The 24497-nt window shown below is 45.6% G+C and overlaps 2 protein-coding genes across 3 annotated transcripts; one reads left to right on the top strand and one right to left on the bottom strand.

Annotated features, from left to right (window-relative positions):
- The first annotated feature begins 6380 nt into the window (after nucleotides 1–6380).
- On the top strand, nucleotides 6381–8848 carry HSD17B10 (hydroxysteroid 17-beta dehydrogenase 10). Its single transcript, XM_030306259.1, has 6 exons — nucleotides 6381–6431; nucleotides 6752–6916; nucleotides 7512–7676; nucleotides 7788–7916; nucleotides 7998–8106; nucleotides 8513–8848. Exons 1-6 carry the CDS (start codon nucleotides 6405–6407, stop codon nucleotides 8701–8703), a joined length of 786 nt encoding a protein of 261 aa, XP_030162119.1. The 5' UTR covers nucleotides 6381–6404; the 3' UTR covers nucleotides 8704–8848.
- Nucleotides 8849–8944: 96 nt separating this feature from the next.
- Nucleotides 8945–22890, bottom strand: RIBC1 (RIB43A domain with coiled-coils 1). Of its 2 annotated transcripts, XM_032592169.1 has the most exons (7): nucleotides 22680–22890; nucleotides 16062–16175; nucleotides 14644–14725; nucleotides 14096–14440; nucleotides 10142–10260; nucleotides 9314–9708; nucleotides 9099–9212 (listed from the first exon to the last, which is right to left on the bottom strand). In XM_032592169.1, exons 1-7 carry the CDS (start codon nucleotides 22689–22691, stop codon nucleotides 9131–9133), a joined length of 1149 nt encoding a protein of 382 aa, XP_032448060.1. In that variant the 5' UTR covers nucleotides 22692–22890; the 3' UTR covers nucleotides 9099–9130. The 2 variants fall into 2 exon arrangements, with proteins under 2 accessions (XP_030162118.1, XP_032448060.1); XM_030306258.1 differs by lacking the exon at nucleotides 9314–9708 and having other exon boundaries at nucleotides 8945–9212.
- Between the last annotated feature and the right edge of the window lie 1607 nt (nucleotides 22891–24497).

Raw genomic sequence — 24497 nt, 5'->3', positions numbered from 1 at the left:
AGGGAAGCAGAGGATATGAAGTGGGCTCCTCGCTTACAGCAGAGAGCCTGATGTGGGACTCGAACTCACAAACCATGAGATCATGACCTGAGCCGAAATCAAGAGTTGGACGCTTGACCGATTGGGCCACCCAGGCACCCCTGATTATACCCATTTTATGGAAGAGGAGACTGAGGCACAACAGTTAAGTAACTTGCTCAAGGTCATTCAGCTATTAAGGATGGAATTGAGATTCAAACCCAGGCCTTCTGGCTTCAGAGTCTGTGTTGAAAAGTCAAGAAGTTGAATTAGTAGAATGCCAAGGGGCAAATGGGTTGAGGGTGCCAGCAAGACTGTTTAAAGAGAGAAGAGGAGGGGTGCCTGGGTGACTCAGTTAAGCGTCTGAGTTCAGCACAGGTCATGATCTCAAGGTTAGTGGGTTCGAGCCCACATCAGGCTCTGCTGACAGCTTGGAGTCTGGAACCTGCTTCAGATTCTCTGTCTCCCTCTCTCTCTCTGCCCTGGCCTGCTTATGCTCTCTGTTTTTCTCTAAAAAATGAACAACCATTTTAAAAAATTTAAAAAAAGAAGAGGAATGAGTGAGGGTCTACGCTGGCCAGAAGAAAAGTAGGAAGAGGCTACTAGGCTGGAAGGAAATGGGAAGGCCCACAGAATAACAGGGTTCAAGGAGATAAAAGAAGTGGTGGAAGGAAAGTCAACATGACCGGGAGAACATGGTCAGAGTGAGAGATGGTGGTGTGTAGATGCTGGGGAAGTGGGAGAGTCATTCCAGGGCTTGGCAAGGTTAATAATGTGACCTAGGCAGAAGTGGTTAAAGGCAAGAGGAGGTGAAGGTCCTTGCAGTTGAGCAGATGAAGGAATCATGAAACTGGGCCCCCAAATTCTCCCAAGATTGATTGATTGATTGACCAACTGACTCATTCATTCATTCATTCATTTTTATCGTGTGTCTAGTACATGCTGGCAGTTTTCTTGGGTAGCCAAGAAGTGAACCAGCAGGACAAAATCCTGTGGCCATTGGGCTTACCTTCCAGCAGGGAGAGAACCACACCACACACACACATGCACACACACACACACGCACACATGCACACACACACACACACACACACACACTCTCATACATAAATTAGACAAGGCTCAGGGCACCTGGGTGGTTCAGTCGGTTAAGGGGCTGACTTTGGCTTAGGTCATGATCTCGCAGTTCGTGGGTTCGAGCCCCACATCGGGCTCTGTGCTGACAGCTCAGAGCCTGGAGCCTGCTTTGGATTCTGGGTCTCCCTCTCTCTCTGCCTCTTCCCAACTCATGCTCTCTCTGTGTCTCCCTCTCAAAATTAAATAAACATTTAAAAATTTTTGAGGGGTGCCTGGGTGGCTCAGTCGGTTAAGCATCCGACTTCAGCTCAGGTCACGATCTCGCGGTCTGTGAGTTCGAGCCCCACGTCAGGCTCCGGGCTGATGGCTCAGAGCCTGGAGCCTGCTTCCGATTCTGTGTCTCCCTCTCTCTCTGCCCCTCCCCCGTTCATGCTCTGTCTCTCTCTGTCCCAAAAATAAAATAAAACGTTAAAAAAGTAAAATAAATAAATAAAAATTTTTGAAAATTAGACAAGGCTCAAGTGCCTTTAGGCACAATTCCATGACCCCAAAAGTTCTGAAAAGCATAAGGTTTTTTTTTTCATACTTTGGAGCTCAAACCCATCAGGTGGCAAAACCTGACCTGAAGTAATATGAGGCTATCTATAGTCTTGATTCACACTTAGTGTTATTGTTCATACTTTTCACTCTAGAAATATTAAATTTTAATTATGTGATGCTCTAGACCTTTCTCAGTAGTTATATAGAATAGACTATATGCAGTATAGAGAATTATGTTATATAAAATATGTCTTCTTTTCTAAAATTGAAAAAAATATGAATTCCAAAACACATCTGGTCCCAAGATTAGAAAAAAGATTACAGACCTGTAAGGCTACCCAGATAATTCAAATATGCAATGTGTTGGTTCACAAAATGGCCCCTGTACAAAAAGGGCATGGAGAGACCAAAGAAAGAGGCAAACCACTCCAGATTGGTAGATGGCAGATTTAATAAGCAAGGGAACTTACATACAAGGCTTGTCTTAGCTGAAAGACAAGTAGATATCTGCATCCACCCACCAAAATCTTAAAAATGTATAGAGAGGCTTTAACTAGGTTCAACCATGTATTCAGTCTAGATAGTCTCAACAATACCTTATTCTCTCAAGGCTATGTCCCTGAAATGGCTCCAGCCATGGGAACATTGGGCAGAGTATATATTCCAAAGACAAGGGAAGGGGTGAAGAGATACCCATTGCCTGGCTCCAACTCTCAGGTCAACCAGTGGTCACATCCTCAATGACTTTCTCCAACATGATGGGATAGTAACTAGGTGTCCACAGCTTGAATGATCAGGGAGAGAAGTGACATTTAAGTTTAGTTCTACATGATGAAAAAAAGAAGAAGAAAAAGGCAGTCATGCAAACTTCACGGAGAGAGAATTCCAAGCAGAGGGAACAGCTAATGCAAAGATGAACACAAAGAGGCCAACTGTGGCTGGAGCATATTGGACCCCGTGAAGAGTGCTATAAATTGCTGGGTGGACTTCATGTAGTCAGAAAGATGGTGAATCTGGTACTAAATCCTTTGATGAATATGGTGTAGTGTCCATGAGTGTGGTGATTGTCAACAACTAGGAGGCCTAGAGGGAAGTCATCCTGGTGGGAAAGCATGTGGGGAGATACTTTAGGTAGAGGAAACATAAAGCCAAATGGGACTGAAAATGTAGACTAAGATTTATGGCCTAAAGACCTTGGTTTGGGGAGAAGTATGAAAGGAAGTCAGATTAGGTAGATTAGGTGGGTTCAAGATTTGAATTGGGATGCTGGTTGAAAGATGTTCTAGGATGACCAAAGACCTGGTCTAAAATGACAGTGTCTGGGCCACCTGGGTGGCTCAGTCAGTTAAGCGTCTGACATCGGCTCAGGTCATGATCTTGCGGTTCGTGGGTTTGAGCCCCGCGTCAGGCTCTGTGTTGACAGCTCAGAGCCTGGAGCCTGCTTCGGATTCTGTGTCTCCCTCTCTCTCTGCCCCCCCCCACTTGCACTCTGTCTCTGTCTGCCTCTCAAAAATAAATAAATGTAATAAAAAAATTTTTAATGGCAATGTCTGGTTGAGTTCCAGTCAGCAATGTGTGATCTGGGCTTTTGGATTTAAAATAGGTTTGACGCAGCTAGAGGACAGTAGCCAAGGCTGAACTGATGAAAGATGTTTTTCCTTCTGTTTATGCCTCTCAGAGTTTCTACTTTTCAACAACTGTCTCAGAATGTCTGTCTCCCAGCTTCCCTGTCTCTTATTTTTCTTTTAATTTAAATTCAAGTTAGTTAACATACAGTATAGTCTTGTCTTCAGGAGTAGATCCCAGTGATTCACCTCTTACATATGACACCCAGTGCTTATCCCAACAAGTGTCCTCCTTAATGCCCATCACCCATTTAACCCATCTCCCCCACCTCCCCTACAGCAGCCCTCAGTTTGTTCTCTGTATTTAAGAGTCTCTTATGGTTTTCCTCTCTCTGTGTTTTTATCCTATTTTTCCTTCCCTTCCCCTACGTTCATCTGTTGGGTTTCTCAAATTCCATATATGAGTGAAATCATATGACATGTCTTTCTCTGACTGACTTATTTCGCTTAGCATAATACTCTCTAGTTAGTTCCATCCATGTTGTAGCAAATGGCGAGATTTCATTTTTTTTCATCACTGAGTAGAATTCCATTGCATATATATATATATACACATCATATTTTCTTTATCCATTCATCAGTTGATGGACATTTGGACTCCTTCCATGACTTGGCTATTATTGATAGTGCTGCTATAAACATTGGGGTGCATGGGCTCCTTTGAATCAGCACTTTTGTATCCTTTGGATAAATACTGAGTAGTGCAGTTCTTGGGTCATAGGGTGGTTCTATATTTAATTTTTTGAGGAACCTCCATACTGTTTTCCAGAGTGGTTGCGCCATTTTGCATTCCCACCAACAGGGCAAAATTGTTCCCCCTTCTCTGTATCCTCACCAACACCTATTGTTTCTTGAATTGTTAATTTTAGCCATTCTGACAGGTGTGATTTTGTGGTTTTGATTTGTATTCCCCTGATGATGAGTGATGTTGAGTATAGAGAGACAGGGCCTAAAGGTGTGATGAAGAGAGAATTACAAAGCAGGGGGCTAAGACTCTCCAGGAGCCAAAGAATCGCTCACTTGGCTCAAGCCTCTTTTATTTTTGCAAATTGTATGTGCAAGCACATACAACATAGTATTTGGCATCTTGACAGGTCATGCACCTGCAGTGTATTTCATACTGGGTCATGAGTACATCTGGCGCCAGACAAAACATTCTTATCCCTAGGCCTGGTGCCTGTATGATGTCCTTCTGGAGAGAACGTGCAGTCCCGGTGGCTTTCCGTCCTGGAAATGAAACTGCTTTCAGTTCCTTGCTGTTCTGTCCCTTTCCTTCAGGACATTCTTATGGTGCCTCTGGCTTCTTGTTCTCCAACAGTTGAGCATCTTTTCATGTGTCTGTAAGTTATCTGGATGTCTTTGTAGAAGTGTCTATTCACGTCTTCTGCCCATTTCTTTACCGGATTATTTGTGGTAGGGTGTTGAATTTGGTAAGTTCTTTATAGATTTTGGATATTAACCCTTTATCAGATATGTCATTTAAAAATATCTTCTCTCATTCTGTCAGTTGCCTTTAGTTTTGTTGATTGTTTCCTTTGCTGTGCAGAAACTTTTTATCTTGATGAGGTCCCAGTAGTTCATTTTGCTTTTATTTCCCTTGCCTCTGGAGACATGTCTAATAAGAAGTTGCTGTGGCCAAGGTCGAAGAGATTTCTGCCTGTTTTCTCCTGTAGGATTTTGATGGTTTCCTGTCTCACGTTTGGGTCTTTCAACCACTTTGAATTTGTTTTTATGTATGGTGTAAGAAAGTGGTCCAGTTTCATTCTTCTGCATTTTGCTGTCCAGTTTTCCCAGCATCATTTGCCAAAGAGACTGTCTTTTTTCCATTAGATATTCTTTCCTGCTTTGTTGAAGATTAGTTGGCCATATATCTGTGGGTCCACTTATGGATTCTCTGTTCTATTCCATTAATCTATGTGTTTGTTTTTTGTGCCAATACCATACTGTCTTGATGATTACAGCTTTGTAATCTTAAAGTCCAGAATTGGGATGCCTCCAGCTTTGGTTTTCTTTTTTCAACATTACTTGGGCTATTTGGGATCTCTTATGGTTCCATACAAATTTTAGGATTGTTTGTTCTAGCTCTGTGAAGAATTCTGGTGTTATTTTGATAGGGATTGCATTGAATGTGTAGATCGCTTTGGGTAGTATCAACATTTTAACAATATTTGTTCTTCCGATCCATGAGTATGGAATGTTTTTCCATTTCATTGTGTCTTCTTCGATTTCTTTCAAAAGTTTTCTATAGTTTTCAGCATACAGATCTTTTACCTCTTTGGTTAGGTTTATTTTTAGGTATCTTATGGGTTCTGGTGCAGTTGTAAATGGGATTGATTCCTTGATATCTCTTTCTAATGCTTCATTATTATTGTATACAAATACACTCGATTTCTGTACGTTGATTTTTGTATCCTGCGACTTTGCTTAATTCGTGTATCAGTTCTAGCAGTTTTTTGGTGGAGTCTTTCAGGTTTTCCATGTAGAGTATCATGTCATCTACGAAAAGCGAGTTTGACTTCCCTCTCTTAGTGGCTCTACATCCATATCTTTGTGATCCAATCTGGCATCTCTGTTCTTCTCAGTCTCTTAACATATTTCTCTCTGGTGGCTCTCAGAATCTACATCTTTGCATATCCATGTTTATGTCTCAGAACTTTGTTCTCTGTCCCTTTGTCTGTGTCTGTACTGTAATTATCTTTCCCGAACTGAACTATGTCCTTCTGGAAGGCATGAATCTTTTAATATTCCTTTGGGTATCCCCAGTGACCCGCACAGAGCCTGGCATATGAGAAACTCTCATATGTGTATGCTTGAATGAAGGCTTTTTCTGAGTAAGGAATACTCTCAACCTCCTGTCCGCCTACTCCCCGCGGAGCTGGCCGCCTGCTCAAAGACTAGCTAAGGAGTAAGTAGTGCGGAAGGTGTGATGGTATTGTGCTGCTGCTATTGGGTTCTTTATCTAGGTGAAAAAACTCCGGAGGCACCTGGCCTTGGCTTCGCGCAGTGCGCAGGGACAAAAACAGCCGACACCACGCCCCAGAGTCTTGCGCATTGGCCCGTCCCTTCGCAGGCCCCGCCCCATCCCTCCGCCTCGGCCAATCAGGGTCTGCCTCATGGCCAGGCTCGTGGAGAGGCCAGGGCAAGATGGCTGCGGCATGTCGGACTGTGAAGGTAGTGGGGCGTTCGCTCCCGCTGGCTGCCCCGCTGCGCCAGCTGGAACCGCGCGGTCGTGGAACTAGGGGGTAGAGATCGGTGCTGGGAGAAAGGGTCACCCTTATCTAGGCCTGGTAGTGCGGCAGTTGGGCTTGGGAGGTGAAGGTCAACTCTCCGCTGCATGTGTGTGGGCTGTCTGGGGATGAGACACCACCAAAAGGTCCCATCAGTAAGGAGAGGAAACACACCTGGGTTACACCGCAGGCGTGACCAGGAGTCTCCCTTGCAGGAGTGGGGGTGGTCTGCACAGCATACCCATTTGACCGTATCCTTCACAGGGCCTAGTTGCTCTAATAACCGGAGGAGCCTCTGGTCTGGGTCTGGCCACGGCGGAGCGACTGGTGGGGCAAGGGGCCACTGCTGTGCTTCTGGACCTGCCTAACTCCGATGGGGAGGTCCAAGCCAAGAAGTTAGGGAAGAGTTGCGTCTTTGCCCCAGTTGACGTAAGTGTGTACATGAGGTCACTGAAATAGGCCTGGGAACTGGTGGGGTCCCCTTCCATAAGGGTGCTATCCATGTGGACAGTGGACCCATCTCCTTGCCCCTTTTGGCCTAAGCTCTCTGTCAAGCACTGTGGGAGCTTTTGCAATAAGGAATGTACAAAGCCCGGACCCACGGCAGTGGGGATGGAGATTGGACATATCAGAATCTCCTGGAGTTGGTATGTACAGTTTGAAAACGCATATTGTGCTCTGTAGTTTTATATTTACAAAGTTGAAAAACTTTTAGTGAAACTACAGAAAGTGAAGCTAGTTATCTTCATATCACTAATTCTCAAAGCTGCTCTGATCCACAGAAATCTCCAGGGGTATGTGAATTTATCAAAAGAGGGTATAGATTTGAAAAATGTTTTGAACACTGCTCTATACTACCTAACATTTTCACCTTTGCCCCACTCTTGAGTTTTCTTTTGGCCTCTCCCTTGATTACAGAATCCTGTTGTCACTCAAAGACTGGACCTGCTCCCTCCTCCTCCAGGTTTAGTGGTGAGTGTGTGTGCTGGGAGATGTATACTTTTCTCCACTTCTCCCTTTGAAGGTGACCTCAGAGAAGGACGTGCAAGCAGCCCTGACTCTAGCAAGAGAAAAGTTTGGCCGTGTGGATGTGGCAGTCAACTGTGCAGGCATTGCAGTGGCTATGAAGACATACAACTTAAAGAAGAATCAGGCCCATACTTTGGAGGACTTCCAGCGAGTTCTTAATGTAAGGCCTTGGAGGTTCTCCAGGGGTACAAGTAAGAGATATTTGACTGTGGGTGCCCCCACAGCTTTTAGGGGACAAAAGCCCTACACCATGTTTCTACTGGTCTTCCAGGTGAATCTCATGGGCACCTTCAATGTGATCCGCCTGGTGGCTGGTGAGATGGGCCAGAATGAACCAGATCAGGGAGGCCAACGCGGGGTCATCATCAACACTGCCAGCGTGGCTGCCTTTGAGGGCCAGGTGTGTGGGCAGGGACAAGGCTTGTGTGTCCTTGGTGACTTGTTAGGGCTCTTCCACCTATGACCTCTACTCCTTCTCCAGGTTGGACAAGCTGCATACTCTGCTTCCAAGGGGGGCATAGTGGGCATGACACTGCCCATTGCTCGGGATCTGGCTCCCATGGGCATCCGAGTGATGACCATTGCTCCAGGTAGATATATTCCCTCTCTGCCACACCTGGGATTGGGTAGGATTCATGGGCAGTTGAGAGGGGAAGGTGTCTACCAACTAAGTAGCAATAGTCTTCCATTTCTGGGCATCATAAATACATAGTTGGGGCTAAGGTGAGGAGGGAATGAGTAAATATGAAAGGAAGGGCAAAGGCGCCTGGGTGCTCAGTTGGTTAAGCATTCGACTTTTGATTTCGGCTCAGGTTGGTGAGATCGAGCCCCGCGTTGGACTCTGTGCTGACAGCACAGAACCTGCTTGGGATTCTCTCTCTCTCTCTTCTCTCTTTCCCCCTCCCCAACTTGAGCATGTGCTCTCTGTCTCTCTCTCAAATAAACATTGAAAAAAAAAAGGAAGGGTAGGCCTCTGACTCTGACTGTCTTGTCTAGGCCTATTTGGTACCCCACTGCTGACCAGCCTCCCAGAAAAAGTGCGCACCTTCTTGGCCAGCCAGGTGCCCTTCCCCAGCCGCCTGGGTGACCCTGCTGAGTATGCTCATCTGGTACAAGCCATCATCGAAAACCCATTCATCAACGGAGAGGTCATCCGGCTAGATGGGGCCATCCGCATGCAGCCTTGAAGGGAGAGGGCACAGAAAACACCTGTTCTTCTGCCCCTCCTTCCCCTGGAATACTGTACTGCAGCTTGAGAGGAAGTCCAGTAGCCATCTTGTAACTGCCCAGCAGTCACACTCTGTGCCTAATAAAGCCTGTTTCTCACAGGGAGTGGGTAACGCTGTGTGCTGGGTAAACTGGCATGGGGAAGAAAGGTGAATTAGTAACAGGGTCAGATCCTCCAAGCCCAGGGGTGGGTGGGAAAGGCAGTACCTCACACCTTCTGTGTCCTGTTACAACACATGGCCTTGATTTTAGTGAATAACTTTATTAACTAGGGTCAAAGGTAGGGATATTGGGGGGATGGATTGGTGGAGGAGGCCTTCAGCATTTTCATCTCTGACTCCAAGCCTTTGTGAGCTTGATGAGGGAGAAGAGATGACCATCCTGAGCTCAGTGGCTGCTGGTATTGAACTGCAGGTGATATTGGGCTGTAGGTTGATTGGTGTAGATTATCGAATTCAGATAATTCTGCCTGTGAAAGAAGTGCAGAGGCCTCAGCTAATGAGCTTCCCTCTCTCCCTGACCCTTCCCATCCCTCCCTTGGCATTCATGTTGCCACCCCCTAGAACTCACTGAGCTTTTTGCTCCGTAGCCAGCTGCTGATTGAAGGAACCCAGCCCCCTTTGAAATACAGCACAAAGTTCCCTCTCTTGCTCTTCTAGCTGCAGTGCTGCCTGGGCCAAGCTCAAGGTCTGACTTTCCCTTTTGGCATCCAGTGCTTGTTCAGCCCGGCGCTGTGCCTCCTTTTCATGGTGTTGCACCTTTTGGGCTTTCTTGATGGCAGCATGCTGCTCTGGAGTCATGCCCTTCCAACAATGGAGTGGGACCCGGTGGGGAGCCACAGGGTTTTGGGTAGTCTGGGGGTTCTCAGTCAGTAGGTTACTCGTGACCTGTTTCTGGGTCTCCTTGAGGTTAGCCTCCTGTTCGTGGCGTTGCTCATGGCGCTGCCGCTGAGCCATCTCAGCTGCCTGGTGGGGCCCCAAAATATGAGCATTTGGGTACCCAACATCAGGGAACCCTCAGTCACAGGGGAGGGGAAGACATGACCCTACTCTCCTCTATCTCTGGGAGAGAAGGAACAGATACTGCCTGACCTTTGACCTAATATGGGCGGGGGCGGTGGGATGACAGGGAACTTCCCTGTTCTCTGGAAACCTTTAGACTGAGAGGCTGGGGAAGGGAGGGTGGTGTTCCATTTTCAGGTCATCCTGAGTCTGGATGTGGGGAAGAGCATCTTCTGCCCTAAGAGGGCCCTTAGGTGAAAGGGGACATCCTCAGCTAGATGAGAGGGCTGGTGTTGATTCAAGAAAGTTTATGTGGGCAAAGATACGGCTAAGGTTCTCCAGGACTTTGTTCAAGGGGTTGGGGAGAGCCCAGTACACCGAATGGTTCAGGCCATACCTGGGCTTTGTTGGCATTGGCCATGGCAGTCATCATGGCCACGCGACAGGACTCCTCCAGCTTGGCCAGCTGGGCGGCCCGTGTATCCATGGCTAGGCGCAGCTGGTCATCGAGCAGATCTACACAGATAAATATGGCCAGGGCACTATACTGGTCTGCCCCATTGCTGGTTCATTCATTCAGCTATTTGTTCAACAAGCTCGGTGGATGTATGTATATGTATGTTTGGGAGGGGAATGTCCTAATTGTAGGGATGTGGAGGAGTTACTCTTTGGTGCTAGGGATAGCCAAAATAGCAGCAACAAAGGATTTCTCAAGTGCCTACCTGAAAGATACAGGGAGATGGATCAAACATAGATCATCATACCACATTTTGATAAGGGCAATGATAGAAATGTATACAGGGCATCATGAGAGCTTTGGGTGGTGGGTGAGAGGAAGGCTTCCAGAAGGAGGTGATCTTTGAAATGTGCATTGCATATAGAAAGAGCAAAGGGCATTCCAGGCCGTGTTTTAGTCCAGTCACACCAGCCTCATTGCTGTTTCTAGAACATGCCAGGCACTACTGCCCCAGGGATTTGCAATAGATGTTACTCTTGGCTCATGTTCTGTTGCTCACCCCAGGTCTTTGCTCAAATATTGCCACCTCAGTGAGGCCTACCCCGTCTCTCCTACCTAAAATTGCAACCTTCCTGTCCCCAACATTTATCCCCCTTCCCTGATTTATTCTTCTCCCTACCATTTGCCACCATTCAATATACTCTACATTTAACTTATTTTGTTTATTGCCTATCTCTCTCCTCACTAGGAAGTAACCTTTGTGAGGGCAGAGATTTTGTCTGTTTTATTCACTACCATGCCCAGCACCTAGATCAGAGCCTGGCACATAGTAGGTGCTCAATAAATATTTGTCAAATGAATGAAGGAAACCAAGAAAAAGTATGTTCTCTATCTTAAACTACAAATAGTGTGCTCTTGCTGGAGCATAAAATGCAAGTGGCTAGAGAGCTTTGCAGGGGCCAGACTAAGAGCCAAAAACTTGCCCTGAAGGTAGTGGGGAACATGGAAGGATTTTAAGCAAGGGGGTGGGGCGGGGGACACAGTTAGCTATGTATTTTAGAAAGCTCCTTCCGGGCCGGTATAGAATGTAGTCAGGCTGGTGGGAGACAATAGAGGTAGAGAAGCCATCTTGGAGGGCTCAAGCCAGGCCAAATATATAGGAGGCTACATTAGCAGTACATGATTGATTGCATGAGAGAGTAAGGGAGGGGAAAGATTTGGATGCTTCCCAGGGTCCTGGCTTGGATGACTGGATGTATGGTGTGGCCACCACTGGAAATAAAAGAGAATGAAGAGCAGGCTAGGGAATTCTGTTTAGGAAGCTAAGTTGAAGGTGGTCAACAGGCATCTGCAGATCTGATTCTGCAGGTAGAGAGTCCACAGCACAGAGGTGGTGACATGGTAGTTCAAACCAGAATGAGGGCCGAGGGCACCTGAGGTAAGTTTGCAGGGTAGGGAAAGCAGTGTGCCAGAGACCAAGCCTCAACAAGGAAGGAGTAAAGGAAGAGGAGCCCACAAAAGGCAGATACTGAAGAAATGGTCAGAGAGCTAAGAGCAGAATGTACTATTACAGAAGCCAAGGAAAAGAGCCTCAAGAAGCATGTGATTAGAGTCAAGTGTAGCAAGAAAGGTCCAAAGAGGAAAGACTAAACAGAACCTCTTGTACTTAACACAAACACATTGGCGATTTAGCAAGAGCAGGGTCAGTGCATTTGTGTGGGGGAGAAAGGAGATCTTGGGGTTGAGGTGTGACTGGAAAGGAAGAAAAAACAGCAAGCAGAAGCAGATTTTTCAAAAAGTATGGCTGTAAAGAACAACAGCTAGCTCACAGCATCTAGAGGAATCACAGGGTGGAGGGAGGCTTTTTTTTTAAGATGGGTTAGACATAAGCATGTTTACAGCAGGCACAGGAGGGACCAGTGAAAGAGGAAATGTTGAAAACACAGTGCAGGGGATATCTGAGAGACCACAGCCTGGGGGCAGGTAGAGGGAGGCACAGGGATAATGGGGTCCAGAACATAGGCTTAAGGCTTGGCTTTGAAGAGGCACAGGGACACAGACTTCAGATGCTGGAGGATGGCAAGGGTGGGGTGGGGAGGATGGATAGAGGTACATGGTTTCATTTCACTCTTCACAACAACCCAGAGAGGAAAGTATCAGCACCATTTTTCAGGTGAGGACACTAAGGTCCAGAGGTGAAGCAAAATGCCCAAGGTTGCACAGCAAGTAGTCGGTCAGGATTTGAATCCAAGTCTCTCAAGGAAGCAGCCCATGCTCCTTCCATTACACTGTGTGGACTCTCCCTTGGTATTCTGCTGTCCCTGTTGCCTAGCTCTGCCTTCTCATACACTTGCCTGCTGCTACAGGGTAGCTGGGCCCCATGGCGCCACTGCAGCGCTCTGACAAAAATCACCAAATACTCCCAATTTCCAAATACAGTAGACAGGTTTCTGTTCCTATCTGAACTTCTCCAGGGCCTTTGATATTATTGATGACTCCCTCTCTGAAACTCCTCCCTTGACCTCTGAGTCCCTACTTCTCATGGCAACTGAGAGAAGGCAAGCATGGTGTCATGGTCAAGACATGGTTGGGCTCTGGAGCCAGCTTGCCCAAGTTTACTTCCTGCGTCCATCACCATTAGCTGTATGACTTTGGGCAAGTTATTTAACATCTCTGTTCTTCAGTTTCCTCCACTGAAAATGGGGATAATACTAGGACTTGCCTCATGCACTGGTTGTCAGGATTACCTGAGTTAATATATGGTAGCAAACTTAGAGTGTCTGGTATACAGTAAGTGCTCAATACAGGTTAGCTCTTTTTATTATTTGATGTATCTTTTATCCTACCTCCCTGATCCCTTTGTTATGGGCTCCCTCATTCACTCAAGATACATTTACTGAGCATCTACCATGTACAAGGTAGTGTAGTGTGTAAGTCACTGGGGTTGTAGTGGTTAATAAGACAGCTCTGACCTTTGTCCTCACAGAGTGTACCATTTGCTCACCCTTTCCCAGGCTCCATTCAGGCTTAGCATCCTGCTCATCTGCACAGCCTTCCCCATCTTGGACCTCCAGATCTCTCCCTGCACCCCAGGCTGGCTGGCTATATGCCACCTCAGAATCATATAGCTACATGGCTGCCTGTTGGCCACCTCCTCTTGGCTGCAACAGCATTCTAGCTAATCTCCTTGCCTCTAGTCTTCCCCTCTAACCTAGTCTCCACAATGGCTGGCAAAATTTTACAGCTAAAATACAAATCACGTGACTCCAATGCACAAAACCCTCCCATGGCTCCTACCTCACTCAGTAAAAGCCAAAGTCCCCACCATGCCCCGTAAGGCCCTCTGGATCTGGCCCCTTCCATCTCTCTGAGCTTGTTTTCTATCACTTTTCCCCTCAATGGGTCTACTTCAGCTACTCTGGCCCCACTGCCATTCTTCAAACATTCCAGACACCCTCTCTCCTGCCTCGGGGCCTTTGTACTATTTCTCCTACCTGGACAGCTCTTCCCTCAGATGTTTGCATTTCTCACTTCCTCATCTTCGGATCTGTATTCAAACGTTACCTCAGTGAGGTTTTCCTTACTTAAAATTGCAACTGTGCACCCGTCTCCCAAAGTCCTCATATCCCCCTTTTGTGCTTTATTTTTCTCCCTAGCAACTATCTTAACCACATTATAGAGCTGACCCTTGAACAATGCAGGTCTTAGGTGCACCAATGCCCCCCACAGTCAAAAATCCACATGTAACTTTTGACTCCCCCAAAAGTTAACTACTAATAGCCTACTGCTGCTGTTGACCTTACCAATAACATAACGTTGACGAACACATATTTTATATGTTATATATTATATATTGTATCCCTACAATAAAGCTGGAGGGCTCCGGCTGCCTACCTGAATACTTCTTATCAACCCTGACTTGTTGTCGCTCCTTCAGCTGCTTCTCCAGGCTTTGCCTGAACTGCTCCTGCTGCATTTTCAGGCATGTGGCCTTCTCCAGGTCCTCCCTTGCAAAGTACTGCAGGCTGGATGGACCATAGCAGGATTCGCTGTCCCTGAGATAGGCTGGATACTCCATCCACTGTCGGCTAGGATCCCAAAAGTCAATTTCCTGCTTGTTCTTGACCTGCTGCTTTTGCTCTCGAAATTCCTGGACTTTCTTGGCCAGCCGAAGTGTCCGTTCTGCCTCTTCCTTCTCTAGCATCTGGGCTACCATATCATACTGCTTCTGGTAAGTAGCTGGGAGTGGTGGGAAGGAACATGGAAAAGCCCCAAGGCAGAGACAGAGCCCACTCAGCATGGCCTCTGCTCCCAAGGCCCATCGGATTTGTCCCACCACACCCCAGGCCTCAGGCCCCACCCCAAGGCAGTACGGCCCTACCTCAGCCCACTCAAGCCCTTATACTAGCCTTCTTGGCTTGCCCTTTGCCTTGAGTTTTTACCATAAGCTGCCTCCTTGTTCTGCTCTGTTGCCTCTCGAAGCTTTCGCTCTTCCACCTGGCTGTCGAGGGCTTTGACATCCACCTGATCCCAAGGAAAGAGGTAGATCAGGGTGGGGGAACAGCAGTGGGCCTTGGATGCTCTAACACAAGCTGCTGAGAATTTACCTGCTTCAGAATCCTCCAATAGACTCCCAATACCTACTGGATAATATTCTATCATCTGAGCATGGCTTGTAAGCCCCTCGGTGGTCTAGCTTCTGCCTCCTTCTCCAGCCTTATCTCAGTACCTTTTTCACCCACCCCACCCTCAAGAGCTCTGTGCTTATGTTTCCCTGTACATCTTAGGTTGTTCTGAACAAATAGCCTTTGCTCCAGCCGCTCCCTCCACTTGGAACTCTTTCTTCCTCTTTTTACCCAAACTCCTATTCATCCTTCAAGATCAGCCCAGGCTTCACCTTCCTAATTCCTTAGGCATTCCTTACTACCATAGAATCTAGGACCCATTGTCCACATTATATTGAAGTTTGCCTCTCTTGATGATCTCCTCCACCAGACTGTGAGCCCATTCAGGGTGGAGACCGGGCCTTAGTCAGTTTTGTACCCTTCTGCCCAACCCAGTGCTTGGCACAGAGCAGACCCTGAGGAAAAGCTTGCCAACTGGATCTCAATCACACCACACATCTCTCAGCCAACTACTTACTTATGTCAGGCACTATACCTCTGGTTTCCAGAGCCATCACCATATGTTAATATTCACTTTCACACTTCCTTTATTTAGCTTCATTTTACCAAGGAGCCTGGAGCTCAGAGAAGATAGGCGACTCATTTAAAGCCATGCATCTAGTAAACAGCAGACCTGGCCTTGAGCATAGGTATAAGGTCTTTTCCAGAATGCCATGCTGCATCCCCCCATCTATCCACCTACTTAGCAATTTATTTTTTCTTAAACTATCAATATTTTCTCTTTATTTTGATTATAATTCATTTAAAACATTTCAAGATAGTGCAAAAGGGAATATAGTTTAGTGAAGAGTAAGTCCCTCCCATCTCTCTCAGCCTAGTTAACAGTTTCTTACGTGGCCTTCCAGATAGCATTTAGGCATATACAATACCAAATATTCTTTAGACTTCTTTTGGCTCCATGTTGTCTGTCTCTCAAGAACCAGGCCACTCAGCCCAGAGCTGACTGGAGGAGAGTCAACTGTCACTGGCTCCTCTTCCCCCAGTCTCTTCCCCTATACCCCCAGCCCTCTTCCTTCCCACACCTGGGAGTGGATGCCTTCTCTCCATTCTCCTTCCTTTCCAACCCGAGGGCCTGCTCAAATCAAGGAGGGCTGTAACAGACACTGCCATGTTCCGCTCCAGGTGCAGGAGTGATGTTACTCCTGGTCCCAAGAAAGTCCCCATTTCCCACTCACCCCCATGACCTGGGTCCGCACATTGACGAATCGGCTCTGTCGCTGTTTTTCTTGATTTTTTCTAGCCTCAATGGCTGCCACCTCCTTCGGATCTGGCAGGTTTGTCTTATTCATCTGGAGCAAGGGTGGGGTGGAATGGCTAATTAGTGCTAACCATCACCCTTGACTACACCCCTAACCCCCATTCCTTTCTCCTTACAGTGTCTGACCACTTATTGATTCCTACTGATTTTACCTACTGGTATACTTCATATATGTGTCCTACATCTCTGTTGTCACCACCCTAACTCATGCCTCACAATTGGGTGCCAGACAATATTCCCAGGAGCCTCAGTGGTCTCCCTTGCTCCAGTGTTACCCTCTCTACTTCTCTCTCTCTCTGCTAGTTACCAGAGTGACCTTTCTGAAAGCAAATCTGACCATTGCACCTCAGCTTAAAACCTTTAAAAGCCAAGGGAGGGGCGCCTGGGTGGCGCAGTCGGTTAAGCTTCCGACTTCAGCCAGGTCACGATCTCACGGTCCGTGAGTTCGAGCCCCGCGTCGGGCTCTGGGCTGATGGCTCGGAGCCTGGAGCCTGTTTCCGATTCTGTGTCTCCCTCTCTCTCTGCCCCTCCCCCGTTCATGCTCTGTCTCTCTCTGTCCCAAAAATAAATTAAAAAAAAAAAAACGTTGAAAAAAAAATCAGTTTTAAAAGCCAAGGGAAACCAAAGCAAAAATGAACTATTGGGACCTCATCAAATTAAAAAGCTTCTGCACAGCAAAGGAAACAATCAGCAAAACGAAAAGGCAACCGAAAGAATGGGAGAAGATATTTGCAAACTACATATCAGATAAAGGGTTAGTATCCAAAATTTATAGAGAACTTACCAAACTCAACACCCAAAAAAAAATAATCCAATGAAGAAATGGGCAAAAGACATGAATAGACACTTCTCCAAAGAAGACATCCAGATAGCTAACTGACACATGAAAAAATGCTCAACATCACTCATCATCTGGGAAATACAAATGAAAATCACACTGAGATACCACCTCATGGCGGTCAGACAGGCTAACATTAACTCAGGCAACAACAGATGTTGGTGAGGATGCACTGCTGGTGGGAATGCAAACTGGTGCAGCCACTCTGGAAAACAATATGGAGGTTCCTCAAAAAATTAAAAATAGAACTACCCTACGACCCAGCAATTGCACTACTAGGTATTTATCTAAGGGATGCAGGTATGCTGTTTTGAAGGGACACATGCACCCCAATGTTTATAGCAGCACTATCAACAATAGCCAAAGTATGGAAAGAGCTCAAATGTCCATCGATGGATGAATGAATAAAGGAGATGTGGTATACATATACAATGGAGTATTACTCGGCAATCAGAAAGAATGAAATCTTGCCATTTGCAACTACATGGATGGAGCTAGAGGGTATTATACTAAGTGAAATTAGTCAGAGAAAGACAAATATCATATGACTTCACTCATATGAGGACTTTAAGATACAAAACATGAACATAAGGGAAGGGAAGCAAAAATAACATAAAAACAGGGAGAGACTCTTAAATATAGAGAACATAGGGTTGCTGGAGGGGTTGTGGGAGGGGGGATGGGCTAAATGGGTAAGGGGCTTAAGGAATCTACTCCTGAAATCTTTGTTGCACCATGTGCCAACTAACTTGGATGTAAATTATAAAAAATAAAGAAATGATAGAAAGTAAAAAAAAAAAACCCTTTAAAAGCAATAGAGTGCCTGGCTGACTCAGTGAAACATGTGACTCTTGATCTCAGGGTTGTAAGTTCAAGCCTCATGTTGGGTGTAGAGATCACTTAAAAATAAAAGATCTTAAAAAAACAACAACTTTAAAAGCAGCTTTAAAGCAAATGGCTCCCCAGTGTTTACAAGATAAAATGTAACCCTCTTTGCCAGATTTATAAGTCTTCATGATCTGACCCCTGCTCATCTTTCTAATTCTCAAACTCATTTACAAGTCTCCTCTATTTGTATTATGCTCTATTCAGTTTTCCCTATTTCAGTAAATGGCACCACGTTTTCCTCTTTATTTGCTACTTATTCTCTAGTCAAGTGACAGGGTAGAAGGCTTAAATTCACCTGTGTTCTTTCATATTTTGGGAAGCTCACTTTTGGCATTGTGAGCTAGCCAAAACCACAGCCAAATACACTTTTGCAAACATGAATCTGATCATGTCTCTCACCTGCTTACAATCCAATGGCTTCCCACTGCACTTAGCATCAGATCCAAATGTCTAACCACGAGTTTCAAGATCCGGCTCCTGCACACCTCTTCAATTCATCCCACGTCACAGCCTCCCTCACTTACAGTCTTCCAGGCACACTGGCCTCCTATCAAGTCCTCCAACGCAACAACCATTCCCACCTCAAGGCCTTTGTACATGGTATTTCTTTGTTTAGAATACCATTCCTCAACTCCTCCTAGAGCTAGTTCTGGTCTTTTTTTGTTTTGTTTTGTTTTTAAACATTTTGTGGTTGAAATATTTGACACATACAGGAGAATATATATATAACCCATTTACAAGTTAGGAGGCATGATAAAAGAGACCCATGAACCAACACCCCAACTTAAGAAATAGAACATGATTAGGGCACCTGGGTAGCTCAGTCAGTTAAGTGTCCAACTTCAGCCTAGGTCATGATCTCGCCGTTCCCAAGTTCGAGCCCCACATCGGGCTCTGTGCTGACAGCTCAGAGCCTGGAGCCAGTTTCAGATCCTGTGTCTCCCTCTCTCTGCCCCTTCCCCACTCACACTCTGTCTCTCTCAAAAATAAACATTAAAAAAAATTAAAAAAAAAAGAAATAGAACATGATCAATACTATTGAAGTATCTTATGTCTCTTCTCCCTCATCCTTACCCTAAGAGGTAACTACTGTGCAAATGTTGACATTCACTTACTAATGGGCATTAATATACTGTGTGTGTACACGACTCCCTGGACAATATTTTGAAATATTCTCATTTAAGAACTTTACAACGTATCATGCATTGTGCATTCTTCTTCATCTTCCTGTGTTCCCTCACGCTCATTCTATCATTTGACAAATCTTTGGGGAGTGCCTACTGTCAAGACACTCCTGTAAGCATTTGGGAGACATCAAGGAACAAAACTGACAAGAATCTGAGTCTTTGTGGAGGTTGCTTTTGGGGGGGCACAGACAATCAACAGCACATTAAATAGTTTGTAAGATGATTAGTCCTTTGGGAAAAAATATAGAGCAGAATAAAGGGAACTGGAAGTGCCAAGGAAATGGGGAGTGTTACAATTTTAAATGTTGAAGCCAGGGGAGGCATAATTGAACAGGTAATATTTGAGCAAATACTTGAAGGTGAGGGAGTCACCTATGCTGATATCTAGGAGAAGAGCACTCAGGCAGAGGGAACAAGTGCAAAGCCCTTAAGGAGGATGCAAAAGGCACACATTCAGGGGAACAGCAGGGAGGCAAGTGGGTGGAGGAGACGTAGGTAGGAAATGCTATTAGAGAGAGAATGTGGGGTGTGTGCAGAGCCTGTAGGACTTTGCAGAACATTGTTAAATGCTGTGGCTTTTATTCTTAGAGAAATGGGCAGCCATTGGAGGATTTTGAGCAGTGGGAATGTGTTCGGCCTCTGCTTTTTAAAGGTTCACTTCTGGATGTTGTGTGAACAGACTAAGGGGACCTGAGGCAAGGCTAGAAGCAGGGAGGCCAGACAGAAGGCTATTGCAGCCATCCAGGCAAAAGATGATGGTGAATCACATCAGGTCAGGAGCAGCAAGGATAGTGAGAAGTGGTCAGATTCTGAATATATGCATGTATTTTAAAAATGTTTTTATTTATTTTTGAGAGAGAGAGAGAGAGAATGAATATGAGTGGGGGAAGGGCAGAGACAGAGGGGGACAGAGGACCCAAGTGGACTCTGTGCTGACAGCAGCAAGCCCGATGTGAGGCTTGAACTCACAAGCTGTGAGATCATGACCTGAGTCGAAGTCACATGTTCAACCGACTGAGCCATCCAGGCGCCCCAGATTCTGGATAGATTTTGAAGGCAGAGCCAACAGGACTTCTGATAGATTAGATGTGCAGTATGAGAGCAGTATCAAGAATGATTTCAAGGATTTGAGCTAAGGCAATCAGAGGGATAGAGTTGTTATCAACTGAATAGTCTGTGTGGGAGAACAGTGGAATGGGGAGGAGTATCAAGAGATCATGTTTGGAAGTGTTGAGTTTGAGAAGTCTATTAGATATCCGTTGATAGCGTACAGATGGTATGGTGGATTTCATTATTGTTCCAAAAGATCTGGTGCTTCTCCCTACAGAAGGCTTATACATCTCATTGCCCTCAAGGTTAGCCATGTGATTGGCTTTGCCCTTTGCAATGGGAGAATTGGCCTGTGTTATTTCCAAATAGAGCTAAGAGCTATTATGTGATTGCCACGTTTTCCTCTTCAGTCTCTGCTAGGAGTCTGGCAATGTCCCAGGTAAGAGCTGCTCCTTCAGCATTGGTCCTGGAATGATGACATAGAGCAGAGATGTAGCCAACTCAAATCAGACAAGATGCATGAGTGAGAAATCCTTGTTATTTTAAGCTGCTGAGATTTTGGGGTTGTTTGTAACCTCAGCAAAAGTTAGTATATCCTAATACAAAGGAATTGCATGTTTATTTACTTTTGAGAGAGAGAGAGTGAACAGGGAGGGGCATAGAGAGGGGGACAGAGAATCCAAAGTGGGCTTTATGCTGACAGCAGAGAGCCCAATGTGGGGCTTGAACTCACGAACCCACGAACTGGGAGATCATGACCTGAGCTGAGCCACCCAGGCACCCCAGGAATTTAAAGCTATGAGGCTGTAAGAGATCTTACTCTAGGGCAGTAAGTTTAGATGCCCCAGGGGAGATGGGGAGTGGAGGAGTCAGCACTTGAGGCTGAGGAGGAGTGTCTGGTGAGGTGGGAGGAAAACTAGAAGTGTGGTATCTGAGAAGACTTCGGGAAAGAGTGAGCAACTGATGTTATGTTAAGATGAGGACTGAGAACTGACCGGTTTAATAACATGAGGATTGTTGATGACCTTAACAAAAACATTTTTGGTGGGGTTGTGGGGATGAAGACCTGACTGAAGTGAGTTTAGGAGAGACTAGGACTCTGCAGCACAAACAACCCAGTTTATTTATATTTAATTGCAAGAGAAAAAAAGGAGGAATCTGTAGATTAAAAGAAACCTATATACAGGTGGAAAAATTTCTCTAGCATATACCTCAGAGTGCAAGGGCTGATCATAGGGCATAAATGTATTTAACTTTACAAGTTGTTTTCCAAGGAGACTGTACCAATTTACACTTTCACTATAGTGTATAAAAACTCTGGGGCGCCTGGGTGGCGCAGTCGGTTAAGCGTCCGACTTCAGCCAGGTCACGATCTCGCGGTCCGGGAGTTCGAGCCCCGCGTCAGGCTCTGGGCTGATGGCTCAGAGCCTGGAGCCTGTTTCCGATTCTGTGTCTCCCTCTCTCTCTGCCCCTCCCCCGTTCATGCTCTGTCTCTCTCTGTCCCAAAAATAAATACACGTTGAAAAAAAAAATTAAAAAAAAAAACTCTAGTCACCCCACATCCTCAGGAATACTTGGTATTGCAGACTTTTTAATTTTTGCCAATTTGTTAACATAAAATTATAATTATCAATTTTTATTGATATTATCATTATTGCTAACGAGGTTGCACATCTTTTCATGTATTTTGGCCATTTTTGAATACTCCTCTGTGAAGTGCTCACTCATACCTTTTGTTCATTTTAAAGAAATCAAGTTGCTTGTCCTTTTCTTATTAATTTTAGGAGTTATGTATTCTACACACTAATCATTTATTAGCCTAAATGTGGCAAACACCTCCAATCTGTGGCTTGTTTTTTCACTTTATTATTTTTTATTATTTTATTTTTTTCATTTTAGAAAGAGAGAGAGCACAAGCAGGAGGGAGGGGCAGAGGGAGAGAGAGAGAGACAGAGAATCTTAAGCAGGCTCCACACTCAGTGCAGATCCCAATGTGGGGCTCAAACCCACACCCCTGGGATCATGATCTGAGCTAAAATCAAAAGTTGGATGTTCAACTGATTGAGCCACCCAGGTGCCCCAGATTTTTAAAAATAATATTTATTTTTAGGGGCAGCTGGATGGCTTAGTTGGTTAAGTGTTTGACTTTGGCTCAGGTCATGATCTCACAGTTTGTGAATTAGAGCCCCATGTCAGGCTCTGTGCAGACAGCTCAGGACAGCCTGGAGCCTGCTTCGGATTCTGTGTCCTCCTCTCTCTCTGCCCTCCCCTGCTCATGCTCTGTCTCAAAAATAAATAAACATTAAAAACTAATAATATTTATTTTTTAAATATTATGTGGCCTGAACTCATGACCCAGAGATCAAGAATCACATGCTCTACTAACAGAGTCAGCCAGGTGCTCCCTCACTTTACTATTATTTTATGGTAACAATTGATACATACAAAGGAATCTGGTTAACATGCATGTAAGTTATGAAGCACAACAACAAAATGAATACCTGTGGATCCCCTAGAGAAGCCAGAAAATAAAACACAATCAATACTTCAGAAGCTTTCTGTGTGCACTTACCCATTTTTTCATTTTCTTTATGTTGTAATTTGGATGAATTTAAATGTAGTCCAATTCACAAATCTTTTCCTTTAAACTTAGAAGTTTTCATTATTCAAGAAATCCCCTGAGGTCATAAAGATATCCTGTTATATGTTCTAAAATGTCTAGAATTTTGCCTTTCTCATTTAAGTTTTTAATCCATTTGGAATTGCACTTTATATATGGTGTGAGAGGTAGGGATCCAATTAGATTTTTTTCCAAGTTCCATCTCATCTTTTTAAAATGGAACACTAGTTCCTGTCAATTATATGAGATTGCTGTCCTTTGGTCATTCTGTTCCCTCAGCCTGATTGTGATTGTTTCTCCCAGTTGAATTCATTTACGATTACTCTACTAGATTCCATAAACCAAGCTTTCTCACTTTCCTGGACTTGTCCTAGAACTTTTAGACTCTTCCCAGCCTCCAGACATCATTTTTAAAATGGTTTCAGGAATGGCTATGGCAACCAACAGACCTTTTCCATGTCTAAGCCTAAGCACCAACCCCAGCCTATTCATTCCATCTGTCACCACAATGTAAGGTCATTAAACGGGAAGATTTGGCAGATATTTTAAGCTTCTTGGACTGCTAAGGCCATGACCTTGTGTTTTTTTTTTTTGTTTTTTGTTTTGTTTTGTTTTGTTTTTTGAGAGAGAGAGAGTGTGTGAGTGGGGGAGGAACAGAGAGAGAGGGAGAGAGAGAGAATTCCAAGTAGGCTCCACATGCCAGGCTCGATCCCACCAACTGTGAGATCATGACTCCAGCCAAAATCAAAAGTCAGACGCTTAACCCACTGAGCCATTTCGTTGTCCCAGCCATGATCTTGTAATGAGCAAGTATAAGGTGATAGGGGGATGAAAGTATGAAGAAGGATAGAAAATATGGGGAATGGAGGGGGAGGGAGAAAAGGAAAGGGGAAGAAGGGCAACCTATTACCAATAGGAATGGAGGACAGAGAGCAAGAGAAGGGAAAGGAGGAAAGCGAGGGAGGGGGCAGAGGAGGATGAAGAGGAGGAAATGGGATGGGGATGAAGCATGAAGAGAGATAGATAAAATGGGGGGAAAGGAAGAGAATAGAGATGGAGAGCACTGGCTCAGGAACCCTGACTCCAGGGAGTTCACACAAAATACTTTTCTTAGCAAGGAGTATCAATTTTGAAGCTCCCAGGTTGGATCTGTGTTCAAGTAGCCAACAAGTGGCTCAGGTCCAAGACTATTCTTGGGCTACAGCATCAGTCTCTGAATTCTGCTTGGAAGAACAGGTGGGAGGCGGGAGACAGAGGCAGTACCTGTGGCCGTAGCTTTCCCTAGCCCATAGCCAGCCGCTCCAGAGTACCCTCCTCTCCCTTCACACTCCCTCCCCCTCCCATCCCAACCCATTCCTACCCATATTCCTAGTGGAACTTCCAACTCTACTTCACCATCAGCATGGTCTGAGCTCACCTAACACCGAATCATCCCACTGGCCCCTCCTTCCCATACAGCCCTCGCTCCTCGGGGTCCTTCCAATTCCCGACCCTGTTCTTGTTTGAGCCTTCCAGCCGGCCAGGCTAAAGCCACTGCCAAGCTCCCACCTTCCTCTTGCCCTGGAGGGCATAACCCTGCTGTGACTTCTGTCTCAGTAAGCTTGGGCTCTGGTCCTGCCTGCTTCCTCGGATCCCAAAAGCCGCAGAGTCCTGCCTAACCGCCTCCTCTGCGGTTTGGTAGGCTGTGTCAGTGGTTGGCGTTGCCACGCAACAAGAAAGGGGGGGCGGGACCCAAACGTCCGTGGTAAGCTCGCGCCCTGGCAACGGATC

The sequence above is a fragment of the Lynx canadensis genome, chromosome X (genome assembly GCF_007474595.2).
Source record: "Lynx canadensis isolate LIC74 chromosome X, mLynCan4.pri.v2, whole genome shotgun sequence".
NCBI lineage: Eukaryota > Metazoa > Chordata > Mammalia > Carnivora > Felidae > Lynx > Lynx canadensis.
Note: the sequence above shows the minus strand (reverse complement) of the source record. Positions and strands in the feature narration are given on the sequence as shown.

Bases quoted from the DNA above. Each gene is read 5' to 3' on its own strand.
- HSD17B10 (XM_030306259.1), top strand. From the start codon at position 6,405: ATGGCTGCGGCATGTCGGACTGTGAAG. The intron at 7,917-7,997 runs GTGTGTGGGCAG...CTCCTTCTCCAG, and splicing joins TGGCTGCCTTTGAGGGCCAG to GTTGGACAAGCTGCATACTC. The intron at 8,107-8,512 runs GTAGATATATTC...TGTCTTGTCTAG, and splicing joins AGTGATGACCATTGCTCCAG to GCCTATTTGGTACCCCACTG.
- RIBC1 (XM_032592169.1), bottom strand. The intron at 14,441-14,643 runs GTAAAAACTCAA...CACCACTCCCAG, and splicing joins GAACAAGGAGGCAGCTTATG to CTACTTACCAGAAGCAGTAT. The intron at 9,709-10,141 runs GTATGGCCTGAA...GGGCCCCACCAG, and splicing joins CCAATGCCAACAAAGCCCAG to GCAGCTGAGATGGCTCAGCG.